Source organism: Argopecten irradians, chromosome 11 (assembly GCF_041381155.1).
Source record: "Argopecten irradians isolate NY chromosome 11, Ai_NY, whole genome shotgun sequence".
Classification (NCBI taxonomy): Eukaryota; Metazoa; Mollusca; class Bivalvia; order Pectinida; family Pectinidae; genus Argopecten; species Argopecten irradians.
In genome coordinates this window covers 36,585,166-36,602,570 of record NC_091144.1, presented here as the reverse complement: position 1 = coordinate 36,602,570, position 17,405 = coordinate 36,585,166, and the positions used below count along the sequence as shown (strand labels likewise).

General features: G+C 35.9%; 1 protein-coding gene across 1 annotated transcript; it reads right to left on the bottom strand.

The window, feature by feature from the left end:
- Positions 1-91: 91 nt before the first annotated feature.
- LOC138335437 (uncharacterized) lies at positions 92-6,783 on the bottom strand. Its single transcript, XM_069284528.1, is given in 3 exon segments — positions 92-2,501; positions 2,504-3,824; positions 6,648-6,783. Coding segments are annotated over 2 exon segments (2,055 nt in total). The 5' UTR covers positions 3,792-3,824; positions 6,648-6,783; the 3' UTR covers positions 92-1,734.
- Between the last annotated feature and the right edge of the window lie 10,622 nt (positions 6,784-17,405).

The window sequence follows — 17,405 nt, the reverse complement described above, 5'->3', positions numbered from 1 at the left end:
GTTTTCGGATCGGTTCCAAAATACAATATGCACAACTAGAGTCATAGGGGAACCTCTATATGAAATTTGAAAGAGATCAGATCTGTACTTTTGAGAAATAGCGGTAACAAGAAATGTTAACGGACGGATGGAAGACGACGAACCACGGACAGAATGCGATTTGAATAGTTCACAATCTGATGGTGGTAGGCCAACAAAACATCAAATCAAACGCTAGTTTATGTTTAATTCAAAACATACGTAAACATATGCATAAACATAGAAAATACAGCTTTCATGTTTGATCATTATTTTATAATACAATTGATACTAAGAATATATGAAACACAATTCATATTTCATAAATATTATGATTTCATAATCACATGTGTCTTAACAATACATGTAGGTATATACTAAGATATATGTAAGATGCATGTACATATCTGGCATACGAAAATACAAATAATAATTTAATTTTTGAATGCATGATATATGTATTTTCAAAGATGATTTAATTTATTAACATTATTCAACAACCACTTTCTTTTTAAAATTAGTGTGATGACAAATTGATCCTTGCTACATATCTTTTACATCTGTTCATAAAAATGGAAACAGAAATGGTTTGTGATATATGTTTGTATAAATAACCTTTTAGCTGAATTTCTATTTTTTTTTTTATCTCATTTTTTCTGCATAACAATATTCTATAATGGGACTAATTCACTTCCAACGCGATACATGATAACGTTTGTGCGGGACAAGTATCTACAGTGGTGATTGAATATAACTATTTGTAATCTTACCACTGAAATGACGTTATCCTGCGATAACGTCATTTGACGTCATTCCATCACTAATTGAAACAAGAGTCCCGCACAAACGTTATCTGGTATCACGTGGTACGTGAATGAGTCCCATTATATATCCATTGCCATTTAAAGTATTGACATTCCAAATATAAGTGAGGTCAAATTTGTCTAGTTCAATTTTGATGTTTATAGTCCAGTCGTCATTCATAAATAACCGTTCTTCCTAATTGGAGTTCTTTTACTTTAGCCAGTTTTTCATAAAACGTCGTTCTCTACTAAGCTCAAGTAAAAGGAAATAATTTAACTTTAAAAACACACTATACGTAACTAGCAGCAAAAAGTCAAGTTAGATTCGACCCTGATATTGTTAGTATTTATAGATTAAGATTAAAAATATCAAAGAATACTTACAATGATCTCTAAATAAATTTGTTACAGCAGTTGTTAAAAGTCGATGTTTGTAAACATGCCTTCATTTGAAAATTTGAAAATGGGCGCCATAGAAGTTGCCGAACTCGAGTCGGAAAGTTCATGACCAGTTAACGGAAGAGTTCTGAAAGAAGTTACGTAATTACTTAGTCACATAGTTTTCTCAGTAACGACGGTACAATGCCGGTTTGTTTGAACAGTTTAAAAGGTGAGACCCACTTATTCATGCTCAATATTTATTTGAGTTTTTGTCAAACGTTTCCTAATCATTATTGCCCATATTCACTTTGATAAAATTTACAACAGGATGTTTTCAATAATTCTAATATAAACACACAATGTACATATACATTCACCAGGTCAAACACAAAATAGTCATTGTGATCATAAACAGCTTGATTAAAGGGGATGGACTATTAGATCATTCATATTTATAAATATCATTTCGGTGACATATGTAATCAAATCCGATGGTTTGAAGTCTATCATACTGGTGTTATCTATAAACTGTCTACATGTTGTCATCACTGAATCTGTACACCTCGAGTGAAGTAGATTCCCGATAAGAAGTAAACAAGAACTCCTGTTTGGTTGGATGGACCACTATACACGACGGATTGGTGATACTGGATAGTTTGGGTAGTAGTACCCTCCTACGTAATCCGTCAGGTGGCATAAGGTAAACGTTTCCGGAACCGGAACAACACATATACACATTGTTGTCCCGGTCCAGCCCAATACCTGTAGGATCCCTCAGACCAGGATCCATGTACCTGTAGACTTCTCTGTCACTGTCTAGTCGTCTACACACCACCTCATTGTTATCTCTGTAGTATACAGTAGAGTTAGATGTAGATACGGCGAGGTATGTGCCACCTCCTGCCTTCTTTATAGACTTGGTGACCTTCCCATTGACAGACATGACCTTCACATTATGCTCAGTACCGACCAGGATGTTATCCCCGTGTACTGCTATACCCCAGGTATGAAGTGGAGCACTGATCTTGGTGATCACAGACAGCTGACCATTCCGTAGTGTACATCTCAGTATGGAGGTCTGGTATACAGCCACAAATATCTCATCAGGTGTATGTCCACGTGCTATATCTGTAGGTCTACCGTCAACTTTGTACTCCCTCTGGTAGGAATAGTTAACATCAAACAGAAGGAGTCTGTTGTTAGTGTAATCTGTGATAAGTAACTCATTGTTATCAGTAAAGATACCTCCCGTCAACCAAGGTCTCTCCACTCCTCCAAGTGTACTGGCGTTAACTGTATTACACGGGATACCGATCCGGTCCATACATCAACCGCTGTCGTTACTGGGGTAGTCTGGACTGTCAGATGCTGCAGAGAACCCGTCAAGTCGGAAGTCGATGTGGAGTCCCCAAAGTTAGTAGCTGAAGGCGTCGAAAGTAAACTTTCGATCAAGGAAGTGATTCGATCATTTGCATTTTGTGACACAGGTGAAAGCGACGAGGTGATTCCAACATCTCCAGCGCTTGTCATTTTCATGATTGTATCTATTGTTTCATCTATCTTCAATGTGATGTCAAACCTATTTGGTTCTGTCTTGGTATTTTTATCCATTCGACGGTAATGTCCCAAAATTTGATTTTTTGTATGTTCTCTTATGACAAATCGGTGACGGTCTGATAGCTGATGTTCTGAATCAGACATCAACTGGTGTGAATTTTCCGCGTTGAGGTGAAATGCATTAACACACTTCCGTCGATTCAATAGCTGTTCCCTTCTCTCTCTAAACATATCAGCAACGTCAGATTGGAATGTTTTCTTCAGGTTATCTAGTTTGTCCTTAGCTTTATCTATCTTGTCTGTCATCCCAGTTAAAACCTCTTTTTCTTTTGCGTTTAGCTCTGCTATCCCTATATCGTCTTTCTCTATCATCTTCTTTGTTTCCTCAGTCACTTCCTTCAATCCTGACTCAACTTGACTCAGTTTAGCTGTACTCTTCTTGATCACGTCCTTGATTGGTTTTACATTGTTACATTGTCTGTGGGACACCAACACACAAGTATTACAACACATAGCACTATGGTCCACACAGTAGAAACCGAATGTGTTTCCCTCATGTTGATGGCACATCTCATAGACCCCGGCAAGTAGTCCAATATTTCCGGAGATTGAGGTGAGTTGATGTGTTGCTGATACTTTGCTCCTTTCATGATGGATTTTACAGAGTTTACAGAGTTTTTCATCACATTGAACACACGTGACCTCGGCAGGGTTATATTCTTTTCCCCGAAGACATGCATCACAAAACTGGACACCAGACATCTGTGGTGTAGTAAAAACAAGCAAATCATTTTTCGGTAGGCATGTCGCCCAGGTACTTACGTCAGCATTGACGTCATCATTATACGTCGGTGTCTCGCATACTGGACATGGGAAGTAGAGTCTGTCGTCTGCTGTGACGTATTCCGCGTCGATGTATGATGACAAACATCGACAACAGAAAGTATGACCACAGAGCAGGAGTCTAGGTTCCGTGTATGGCTTTGTACAAATGAGACATTTGTATTTATGTATCTGTGCAGCTTCAGCCATGTCTGTGATCAAAAGGGCGATGTACAGGCTAATCTGGAATATACAAAAGAATGTATTGATACAAATATATACGACTTCATCTGTTTATGATTTTTGTGAATATATAGATAGCTATTTGACGCAATTATTATTTAACCACAATATCATTGTTTTGACCATACAAATGACAAACTAAAGTAATATTTTCCTAAGTGGTTGTCTGATAAGTATGAATGTTTCGAGAATCGACAAAATTAATGCTTTGAATGAAAGAATAATAATAAAACATACTCAATTAAGTAAGTTTGCTTAAATAAGCAGCATATACGCTACTTCCTAAATGTTGAAGATGAAAATACCGTTTTTCACAAATTTTGACAGAGACAGCGCTTTTTCTAATGTGTCGCTACCCAGATTGGTACACTATGTGCAGAAAATTGTTAAAATTTCTAACGTGTGCTTGAATCCAGATATTTCTCCGACATTCAGTTTTAATTTCATGATTTGTTTACTTGTCAGTAGTGCAAACGCTCATAAATAGAGAACATTGAATCATCTCCAGTCAAGCTATGTGTTTCCGCAGGTGCGATTAACCAAAATGGTAAATTTAATTTTATTAATAAAGGTTTGGACATGTTAAAAATGTTTGAATTAATTTAAGGAAAAATCAAACATTTTTTTTTAGCTTATTTGAGTCACATATCTGTCAAAAATATCTCATTCAGCAATTGTTTTCCTTGTTTTAAAATATATGGTGTTTTAGGGTTGCCGCACGACGTTTCCCGGATTTTCTTTTTTATCAATTTTATTATTTCAATTTTAAAATAGAGATAACAATCAATAGGAAAGAATATGACATATGAAAAATGGCACAGTTATTATTAAGCACATTAATTTTTGGTCAGGACAATTATTTTCATTTTAGATTGTAATCTGAACATTTTGCTTCATTTATATTCAAAGTGTACCATTTTGGGTAGCATAACAATTGGGTAGCGTTACGTTAAATATATATTACCATTAAATATATATTAACACATTAAACAATAACTAATCTATTAGATTTGATTCGACACACGTTACACAGGGACATGTTACATTTATTCTTCTTCAGCAGGCAATGATGCTCGATCAGAAAGTATAAATTAAACGTTATGTGTATAAAAGGCCTTATGAGATGGACCTAACCCCCCCCTCTCCAAAAAAACAAAACAAAACAGTTCACGGCAACCTCCTCCTTTGATGACGACACGAACAAAACTAATGCTAAAAAATGAGAATTCATAAGAATGATTGTAGAAATGAGTCCGTACTTTTTACACTTTTTTTTACTACCGCTGTTTAGATCTAGGTAACAATGGGCATAGTAGGCAGCTACGTCTTATCAGGCTAGATTAGGTCTAGATAAAATATTTTCCTGCGTGAAACCAATTTTTAGTTACCCAAGTTCGTGAGCAAATGAAACAGGTTTTTTTTAAAGAATTTTCATTGAATCCAACTTTACTAAGAATTGAAATATTATTTTTTTGAAACCAGACTTCAATACGACTGAAAACTCACCAGAGAAGATTCTAAGAGGAAAAAACATGTTTTGTGTAGACTAACCCGACATATATTGTGTGTGTGGTATTTTGTTTACTCACGGTGAACTTATCACCGGTACAGATACATAGTTCATAGAAAAAAATGTCGTTATGTATACCACTCAGATTTATCTATAGGCACTAGACCAGGTCAACTTATATGTAAACCATGACAATCCAATTTTAACATTTGTTAAAGGTGCAAGGTCTAAGGAAAATACAGATAACTTAAAATTGTAGATCCACGTCCTGTGTGGGTCAAATATCTACACCTACTGCGTCCCTATACAACCGGTATGTAGAGGAAACAAAATCTTAAAGGGTGACTACATTTCCGAAACGGCTTTTAATATTTAAAATGGAATTGTAAAACGAAATTGATAACTTTATAGAGTCACAAAAGTTACCGTTAATACTACACTTACCATTACCTTCTTAAAAATTGAATTTAAATAAATGAAATGCTTTTCATAACGCGGGTCGTTTTATGATTCCCGCCGTCATACTAATTACCGCGCGTCGGTTGATTATCACTGGGCCAGACGCACAGCGAAATGCAGGGAATCTTGCATTTGATTGGTGTTATAACATCCTTCTAGGCCAATAATATATACATTTTCATATACAATTATTGTTTTTAAGAAAATTTTCATTTTTGTTTTGTTAAAGATAGTGGGCCTTTAACTAGTTCATGTCTCCGACAGTAGAATATTACAGGTAAATCTAATTACGGTGTTACAACCCTTACTAGGTAAAGTGTACTTGTCATCTCCTAATGTTAGATCGTATTATGTATCTTAATTCTTCCCTGTTTACGCTTCGTTTTAACTAAATAACTCCGACACCCTAAAATAACAGTAATTAGAAGGTAATGATAGGTGTTGAAAGGTTTTGGGTTTTATTAGTTTAAGGTCCTATTAACAACATGAGTCATGTAAGGACGTGGCAGAAGGAAAGCCAGAGTACCCGGAAAAAATCACCGACCCGCGGACAGTACCTGGCAACTGTCCCACATGGGATTCGAACTCAGACCCAGAGGTGGAGGGCCTGTGGTAATATGTCGGAACAGCATAACCATACGGCCACCACAGTTCCCACAGTTATTATAAAATCCCTCATATAATGGTATTGAATTATATAAAAAAAAGCACAATGGTTGATTTTGAATTGAACTTTCGGTTTGCGTAGGATTATCATTATAAACTTTGTTTTTACTTCAAAGAAGTTACGATCATTTAAAACAAAGAAATTCATCTTAAAGGTCATAAGTCACGTATAATTATATCAACATTACCTTTTGACTGACGTCTGTCCTTTTTGTGTAGTACTTTCAATATTTCTGTCCTTGGTGATGATCTCTGTTGTTGGTACTCCCTGGTAGATACATGTACGCCCTCTAAATCCAATGTATAAAGTCCAGTACACTTAGTTTATCAGGCCGCAATGTAGTGAAGACTGATAACGTGGTTAACCGACGATGTGGCAGATTATCATCTATAACTATAGACAAAACGAACGACAACTCGTTTTTAATCAACGTCCCCATGTGAAATTAATATATACCTCTACTTTATTTACGCTTTATAAAAGTTAATTTATTAAATCTACTCGCTCCCTTCTTTTTCTAAAACCTCGCTCAGCTGTGTGCTAGTCTTTCGAGCTAAAACACCCCTAGAAAGTAGCATACACCATCACTAGGGTATTTCCGTCAAGCCAATCAGCTTTGAGGTGGGCGGGGCTTATTTCCGATCTCCGTTGACGTTACCAAACGACGTTAGTATCGGACGAAAACTGTTACAGATGTAGACATGTTTAATGTCATGGAACCAGTGGACATAACATATGTTACATTTATATGCACATAAACGTACAATTGTAATGTAGGCTCCAGTACCTGAAAGTGGTTAAACTTCTTTGAATTTCAACTATATTCCTAACTTGGTCCTAGAAAATGTTGAACTATTGAGAAATGATATCAGATCAAACTAGAACACGGGGTTAAAATTGAAGTAAAACCATTGAATCACAATCATAATCGCTTAATTATTTTTTGGTTGTCATATTTTTGACATACATGATGTGTAACATCCATTGGGTGTTCAAGCACAGGTTTACGACGCGCAAAAAAAAAAAAAAAAAATACTAAAAAATATTTAGATCGGATTATTTTTGTAGTGTTCAGAGCATTTTAAAATTAATTACCACATTTTCTGGAAATGGGATACAGGGCTAGGTAAACAACCTTTCAGTATTTTTAGTATTTTTTTTTTCGCGTCGTAAAAAATATTTGTTGTCTTACACAAAGTGTTTTACGTGAGCACGTAAAAGAAAAAAAAAAATTTTCACCCTACACAAAATATATATTTTTTGTCCTACATTAAAAAAAATATTTTTCTTGTCATATGTACATTTGGGGACATATGATCGATGTGCGATGGAATGTGAAATGTAATATATAACCTATAATGTAAATGTTCATTTCATATGAGATTTTATGAAACGAAATCTTTAGAGTCTAACAAATTTTTATTTTCAGAAACATTGGCGTGCAAAAATGAAAACTAACAGACGAGTTTCATAAAATCACATAACTCCCTCATGTTGCACATAGTCAGCAGATCGTTAGTGCAGGATACTTGGTTGGGTCTCAACTTTTTGCTGATCGGAAGGTTTCATTCAGAGAGAAGGTTAAGTCAGCAATAATTTTTTTCTCGGACTTTGTCTTCCAGGGGAACCGTTTGATTTATTAGTTTTAACATCTTGTTGACCGATCGGTCCCAAAATGCAATAGGCAGAACTAGGGCCCTAGAAGAACCTACCTGAAAATTTGAGAACGATCCCTTCAGTACTTTCTGAGAAATAGCAAAATCCAAGATGGTTGCATGGCGGCCATCCTGTCAACCGATCGGTCCTAAAATGCAATATGCACAACTAGGGCCCTAGATAAACTTAAATATGAAATTTGAGACAGATCCCTTCAGTACTTTCTGAGAAATAGCGGTAACAAACATCAACTGCCAAAATCCAAGATGGCTGCCTGGCACTCGTCGATTTACCTTGAGAAGCGATAATATATCAGGTCTCATGTGTAATCTGGATGGTATGGTGCTCCAGAAGGTTCTGGAGCATTCATATTCTCTACTTCTCATAGCTCCCTTGTGGCCAAGGCAGCCATGGTTTCTGCAGTTGCCTCTTACTTCCAGACCTTCTTCCATGATCGTCCAGTGTGGTGCATACACGTCCTTAGATTCTCTATATTTTCAGTAACTCAAGACGCATAATATCGACACTTAGATATCCAAGTTACTTTAAGTATGACCACATTTTAACTTTTCTTTTTGAAATCTCAGGGGTTTATTTTCCGGCTTGTTGTCTATTGGATTATTCTAAATGTTAAAATGTTTGACTGTACAAAGTGCGGATACCAAATCTGCCAATGTTCTGATTTCTATCAAATTTGAATTGTTAAAAGAATAAGTGCATAACTGCTTTATATGTGCTTTTTATCTCTTGATTAAAAAAGAGGCATAAAGGGTCTGAAATATTTTCTATGAATACTCTGGGTATTGGGCAAAGGGACCCTTTGTGTCCACCTTTTTAACATTTTTTTTTTGTTGAATGCTAATGAAAGAGGCTTCATTATACATTTATATTTTAACCCATTTATATTGATATCTACTAATTACTTTGACTAAAAATTGATTTTTTGGCATGTTTTCATTTTATCCATATTTTTCAAACATTTTTAAAACATGCTAGTATGTAGCTATACATTCAGCAGATTTTTTGTTAAATTGAAGTCCATGATAAAATCTTTTCAAAGGCTGAAATATAGCCAATGTAGTTATTTGTCCGAGGTGGCTTTAAATTCCATAGGTACCTTAACAAGGAGCCGCAAAGCTTGGCATTATCCCCCCGCGCCCAGTTGTGTATGAAAGCTCAAACATAAAATAAATGAAGCTCATTGTAACTAAGAGTTTAAATCTTGATATTGTCATCCATGTAGGTTTAACTATTTGAACAGAGCTTAGTATTGTCCTTGAATAAATTCATACAACAATATATCCGCTCTCCAGTAACATGACATTTAAAAGAATAAAAGAACACAGAATTGATGTAACATGTTTAAGTAATATGAATATGATATTTTTTATGACACAAACATATCTAAATATATACATTGCATAATTTACATCTCATTATGTTGATGGAACTGCATCAAAGCAATTGTCCAAATTCACAAGTAACAATATATGGGTATTCTAAAACTGAACAAGAGGCCCATGGGCCTTAACGGTCATCTGACTCATTGCACAAAACAACAAAGTCACAGTATAAAGTATTGGTTTAACGATTAATATAAACAATACAAGGAACTCCTTAGTTGAATATGTAAGTTTCTGAAATAGGTAAATGTCATTCGTTGAACAAACTTGGTAGCCCTTCATCCACATATGGTTGTAACCCATTTACGGATTTTAAAGCCAAATTTCAGCAAAGCTTCCATTTTGGACATCCGCCACACTATCCGCATGGGTCTTAGCTCGGTCCTTTATAAAATATGATTGTCCTCACCTAAGTTCCCCTTCAGAATCAATTAAAACCCCTATAGACCAATTTTCCTTGAGATTGGAGACTGAAACCTGAAAACAGGAAGTGGGCCAGCGGCCATCTTGGAAAACCAAAGACTTAATGAAAATGTTTGCATGTTGTTCGGCATTAATTTAAACCCCTATAGACCAATTTTCATTGAGATTGGAGACCAAAATCTGAAAACAGGAAGTGGGCCGGCTAACATTAAGAAAATTTGCCCTTTTGGGTCCCCACACCTCAGCCCCTAGGGGTCGGACCAGACTCATATATAAAATGCGATTGTCCTTCCCCAATGATGTTTCACACCAAATATGGATGAAATCCATCCAAGGATGAAGGACTAGTAGGATTTTTAAGCTTAAATTAAGAAAATTTCCCCTTTTTAGGCCCCATCCCTCTGTCCCTAGGGGTCGGACCAGGCTCATTTATATAAAATATGATTGTCCTTCCCCAATGATGTTTTACACTAAATATGGATGAAATCCATCCAAGGATGAAGGAGGAGTAGGATCTAGCTTAAATTAAGAAAATTTGACCTTTTGGAGCCCCGCCCCTCTGCCCATAGTGATCGGATCTATTTCATTTATATAAAATATGATTGTCCTTCCCCAATGATGTTTCACACCAAATATGGATGAAATCCATTCAAGGATGAAGGAGGAGTAGGATTTTAAAGCTTAAATTAAGAAAAATTTCCCCTTTTGGAGCCCCGCCCCTCTGCCCCTAGGGGTCGGACCAGGCTCATTTATATATAAAATATGATTGTCCTTCTTCCCCAACGATGTTTCACACCAAATATGGATGAAATCCATCCAAGGATAAAGGAGAAGTAGGATTTTAAAGCTAAAATTAAAAGAAAATTTGCCCTTTCGGGGCCCCACCCCTCAGCCCCTAGGGTTCGGACCAGGCTCATTTATATAAAAATATGATTGTCCTTCCCCAATGATATTTTACACCAAATATAGATGGAATCCATTCAAGGATGAAGGAGGAGTAGGATTTTAAAGCTAAAATTAAGAAAATTTGCCCTTTTTTGGGCCCCATCCCTCAGCCCCTAGGGGTCGGACCAGGCTCATTTATATAAAATATGAATTGTCCTTCCCCAATGATGTTTCACACCAAATATGGATGAAATCCATCCAAGGATGAAAGAGGAGTAGGATTTTAAAGCTTAAATTAAGAAAATTTGCCCTTTTGGGGCCCCGCCCCTCTGCCCATAGTGGTCGGATCAGGTTTCATTTATATAAAATATGATTGTCCTTCCCCAATGATGTTTCACACCAAATATGGATGAAATCCATTCAAGGATGAAGGAGGAGTAGGATTTTAAAGCTTAAATTAAGAAAATTTCCTCTTTTGGAGCCCCCGCCCCTCTGCCCCTAGGGGTCGGACCAGGCTCATTTATATAAAATATGATGATTGTCCTTCTTCCCAACGATGTTTCACACCAAATATGGATGAAATCCATCCAAGGATGAAGGAGAAGTAGGATTTTAAAGCTAAAAGTTAAGAAAATTTGTCCTTTTGGGGCCCCACCCCTCAGCCCCTAGGGGTCGGACCAGGCTCATTTATATAAAATATGATTGTCCTTCCCCAATGATATTTTTACACACCAAATATGGATGAAATCCATTCAAGGATGAAGGAGAAGTAGGATTTTAAAGCTAAAATTAAGAAAATTTGCCCTTTCGGGGCCCCATCCCTCAGCCCCTAGGGGTTCGGACCAGGCTCATTTATATAAAAATATGATTGTCCTTCCCCAATGATATTTTACACCAAATATAGATGAAATCCATTCAAGGATGAAAGGAGGAGTAGGATTTTTTAAAGCTAAAATTAAGAAAATTTGCCCTTTTGGGGCCCCACCCCTCAGCCCCTAGGGGTCGGACCAGGCTCATTTATATAAAATATGATTGTCCTTCCCCAATGATGTTTCACACCAAATATGGATGAAATCCATCCAAGGATGAAAGAGGAGTAGGATTTTAAAGCTTAAAATAAGAAAATTTGCCCTTTTGGGGCCCCACCCCTCAGCCCCTAGGGGTCGGACCAGGCTCATTTATATTTAAAGCTTATGATTGTCCTTCCCCAATGATGTTTCACACCAAATATGGATGAAATCCATTCAAGGATGAATGAGGAGTAGGATTTTAAAGCTTAAAATTAAGAAAATTTGCCCTTTTGGGGCCCCGCCCCTCTGCCCCATAGGGGTCGGATCTTTTTCATTTATATAAAATATGATTGTCCTTCCCCAATGATGTTTCACACCAAATATGGATGAAATCCATCCAAGGATGAAGGAGGAGTAGGATTTTAAAGCTTAAATTAAGAAAATTTCCTCTTTTGGAGCCCCGCCCCTCTGCCCCTAGGGGTCGGACCAGGCTCATTTATATAATAAATATGATTGTCCCTTCCCCAATGATGTTTCACACACAAATATGGATGAAATCCATTCAAGGATGAATGAGGAGTAGGATTTTAAAGCTAAAATTAAGAAAATTTCTCTTTTTGGAGCCCCGCCCCTCTGCCCCTAGGGGTCGGACCAGGCTCATTTATATAAAATATGATTGTCCTTCTTCCCAACGATTTTTTCACACCAAATATGGATGAAATCCATCCAAGGATGAAGGAGAAGTAAGGATTTTAAAGCTAAAGTTAAGAAAATTTGTCCTTTCGGGGCCCCACCCCTCAGCCCCTAGGGTTCGGACCAGGCTCATTTATAGAAAATATGATTGTCCTTCCCCAATGATGTTTTTACACCAAATATAGATGAAATCCATTCAAGGATGAAAGAGGAGTAGGATTTTAAAGCTAAAATTAAGAAAATTTGCCCTTTTTTTGGGCCCCATCCCTCAGTCCCTAGGGGTCGGACCAGGCTCATTTATATAAAATATGATTGTCCATCCCCAATGATGTTTCACACCAAATATGGATGAAATCCATCCAAGGATGAAGGAGGAGTAGGATTTTAAAGCTAAAACTAAGAAAATTTGCCCCTTTTGGGGCCCCACCCCTCAGCCCCCTAAGGGGTCGGACAAGGCTCATTTATATAAAATGTGATTGTTCTTCTCCAATGATGTTCCACACCAAATATGGATGAAATCCATTCAAGGATGAAGGAGGAGTAGGATTTTAAAGCTTAAATTAAGAAAATTTCCTCTTTTGGAGCCCCGCCCCTCTGCCCCTAGGGATCGGACCAGGCTCATTTATATAAAATATGATTGTCCTTCCCCAACGATGTTTTACACCAAATATAGATGAAATCCATCCAAGGATGAAGGAGGAGTAAGATTTTAAAGCTAAAAATTAAGAAAATTTGCCCTTTTTTGGGCCCCATCCCTCAGCCCCTAGGGGTCGGACCAGGCTCATTTATATAAAATATGAATGTCCTTCCCCAATGATGTTTCCCACCAAATATGGATGAAATCCATCCAAGGATGAAAGAGAAGTAGGATTTTAAAGCTTAAATTAAGAAAATTTGCCCTTTTGGGGCCCCACCCCTCAGCCCCTAGGGGTCGGACAAGGCTCATTTATATAAAATATGATTGTCCATCCCCAATGATGTTTCACACCAAATATGGATGAAATCCATCCAAGGATGAAGGAGGAGTAGGATTTTAAAGCTAAAATTAAGAAAATTTGCCCTTTTGGGGCCCCACCCCTCAGCCCCAAGGGGTCGGACCAGGCTCATTTATATAAAATATGATTGTCCTTCCCCAATGATGTTTCACACCAAATATGGATGTAATCCGCTCAAGGGTTAAGGAGGAGTAGGCTTTTGTATAAATAGTCTTACGCACGACGCACGGCGGCGCACGGCGGACGGCGCACGGCGGACGGCGGACGGCGCACGACGACGGACGAAACACGAACGATGACAATAGTCATTCTGACCTAACAGATGACCTAAAAACAATATGACAGCTGTGTGGTTGTACATGGATAACATGGAATAGAAAGGAAACTTTAATAATATGGTATTTTTGAATAAGTTTCCATGGTAAAAGAAAAGTATCGAAAATGAAAGGTTCCCATTAGCAAAAGGCACAACTATAGCACTAGCCTAACATGTACAGAAAGTTTCATGTAGCCAAGTTGAACGGTTTTCGAGTTATAGCCCGGAATAGAAAGGAAACTTAATAATATGGTATTTTTTTAATAAGTTTCCATGGTAACAGAAAAAGTATTGAAAATGGAAGGTTCCCATCAGAAAAAGGCACAACTAGAGCACTAGCCTAACATGTACAAAAAGTTTCGTGTAGCCAAGTTGAACGGTTTTCGAGTTATAGCCCGGAATAGAAAGGAAACTTTAATAATATGGTATTTTTGAATAAGTTTCCATGGTAACAGAAAAAGTATCGAAAATGAAAGGTTCCCATTAGCAAAAGGCACAACTAGAGCACTAGCCTAACATGTACAGAAAGTTTCGTGTAGCCAAGTTTGAACGGTTTAGGAGTTATAGCCCGGAAACGATACGCGGACGGACGGACGGACGCACGGACGGACAGAGCCCAAATCAATATCCCCCCGCAAACGTGTTTCGCGGGGGATAATAAACTAACATAATATTATACACTATGAAATTAGTCAATTTGTATTCTTGCATTTTCTCTAACATTACAAAAGGGCACAACACAATATGCTCTTGGGTGAAACAAAGTTTCTTTTTTAATACCAATGCATTTTTATTAGCTTTAGAGCAATTCAAACTCAAAAGTTACAAAAATAAGTTTATCTTTCCCTCTTATGTAGAGAACAGAATTAAAACATCACCAAGGCAATAATCGTAATTGTGACCAATCAGAGGCCTTCATATTTTGTTACCATGGCAACAAAGTATTTCAAACTGTTACTAATTTTATTTGGCATACCTCATACTGAACCAACTTTATTTCATGTGAGACTTACTTTTTACGAATTTCACGATCCTTGTACATAACATTCGCAAACGTTTATTTCCACGAATTAGTATCTACATTATTGATACTGATATGAATGTCCAGTCAATTTTCTAATTCACGAATGTTTATTTTCAAGAACTTGGTTTTAAAAATGGAAATCGCGGAAGAAAATTGGCTTTAATACAGTATCACATAAGTACAAATTTTCATCGATCAGGATCAGCAATTTTTTTTACTATGGAAACCAATAATTTTTTTATTTTTTTCCCATGTTATTCAGCATACTTCATTACCCCAATATAACCAATTTTCACCTAAATCTGACAACAACAAAATTTCTCTCAACTAATACAGGGTCTTTTTCGTTTACATGGCCACCAAATTATTATTCCACACCAATTTTGACTTAAATGTCCGGAGAGTATTTTAATGCAGGGTAAAAATGTGAACACACCTTTTAACAGGGTGAAATGAGATGACAAAAAGCAATGTTTCGTTTTCGATTTTTTACAAAAGTATTACTTATTTGTAAAAATGATTATTTCAAACTAATTTTTCTGTTAAAAAAAATGGTAATGCTAAGGTATAACATATATATCTACTCAAATAATTTATGAATAAGAAATTTAGAATATTTCACAAACGATTCCCATTTTGGCATGTTTTGTGCAGGTTATTTAAATCAAAATTGAACACAAAGAATTCAGGTCCTTTGGACCTTTTCAAATCACAAAAAAGCATATTTAAGAGAGACAACTAGTAGTATTACGCAAGTTTTAAATAAAATTGTGCCGTAGACTGTTTCTACAGAATTCCATAATCATGCTATTGAAAACAGACATGCAAAAAAAAATTGCATAAAATATCATTACAGTATCACATAAGTACAAATTTTTATCAATCAGGATCAAACATCACCTGCCAATTTTTTTTACCATGGAAACCAAGAATTTTGGAACTTTTTCCCCATGTTATTCAGCATACTTCATAACCCCAATATAACCAATTTTCACCTAAATCTGACGATAACAAAATTTCTCTCAACTACTACAAGGTCTTTTTCGTTAACATGGCCAACAAATTATTATTCTACACCAATTTTCACTTAAATTGGACGCTGAAATCTTAAAATGGAAATGCACTAGGTGCATATTAACAAAGAAGTGCCTCATGGCTAGCTGCTTTCACTATGTTCAACTCGCCCAAAAACTTTTTTCCTGGAATTTACTTGTAAAACTAATTTACACATACCTGGTAGGCAGATAATGTCCGGAGAGTATTTTAATGCAGGGTAAAAACGTGAACAAACCTTTTAACAGGGTGAAATGAGATGACAAAAAGCAATGTTTCGTTTTCGATTTTTTACAAAAGTATTACTTATTTGTAAAAATGATTATTTCAAACTAATTTTTCTGTTAAAAAAAATGGTAATGCTAAGGTATAACATATATTATCTACTCAAATGATTTATGAATAAGAAATTTAGAATATTTCACAAACGATTCCCATTTTGGCATGTTTGTGCAGGTTATTTAAATCAAAATTGAACACAAAGAATTCAGGTCCTTTGGACCTTTTCAAATCACAAAAAAGCATATTTAAGAGAGACAACTAGTAGTATTACGCAAGTTTTAAATAAAATTGTGCCGTAGACTGTTTCTACAGAATTCCATAATCATGCTATTGAAAACAGACATGCAAAAAAAAATTGCATAAAATATATTGCGTTCTTCATTCTACAAATTGTAAAAAGTAAATTTGAGAACTATTTTTACATGAATGTATGTAAGATATCATTAGAAAATGTTGTTATTATTATAAGGAGGACAACTATGAAACTACACCATGTATGCATTGCCGTCAAGATAGGGGGCCTCACATACCTGTTTGAAAATTCTTCGTAAGAGAGATAACTCTAGGACAACTATGAAACTACACTATGGTCGTTTTCGTTTATTCGGAACAACTGGTTCGACCGTTTGTTAAAGTCAGTATTTCAAGTATAAATCCTGACGGACCAGCATTTCTTGATACAGGCCTGTGAGGGCTTTGTCAAGGCTCGTCTGAAAACAATATAAAATCACCAGGTTCGTCTTTGATTAATAAACAAACAACTAGGTCCAACCAGTCAAACTGTATAACCAAAAATGGCCTAAGTATGCTTTGCCGTCAAGATAGGGGGGCTCACATATTAATATGTATATACGGAGAAGATATTTCAATACTTTAAATTTCTTATTGATTGAGAAAAATCTGCAAATTTTTTTTTTTTTAGACAAAAATGAAATATATTCAAATGTGTTTTCATTAAAAATGAATTCAAGATGAAGTTCAACTAGTAACTATGCTATGTATTGCATGTAATATTTGTCTTATTCTTTTGAAATGGCATACTTTGTGAGAATTTGTTATTTAGCATTTTAAAATATGCAATTAGCACTACGGTTTAAAAAGTTTTTTAAAATAAGAAATATAAATAATCAGTAATCTTTGTTAAAAAAAAATTCAGAAAATTATTTTATTTTATCATAAATATTACATCAGTATTTAAAAAAATG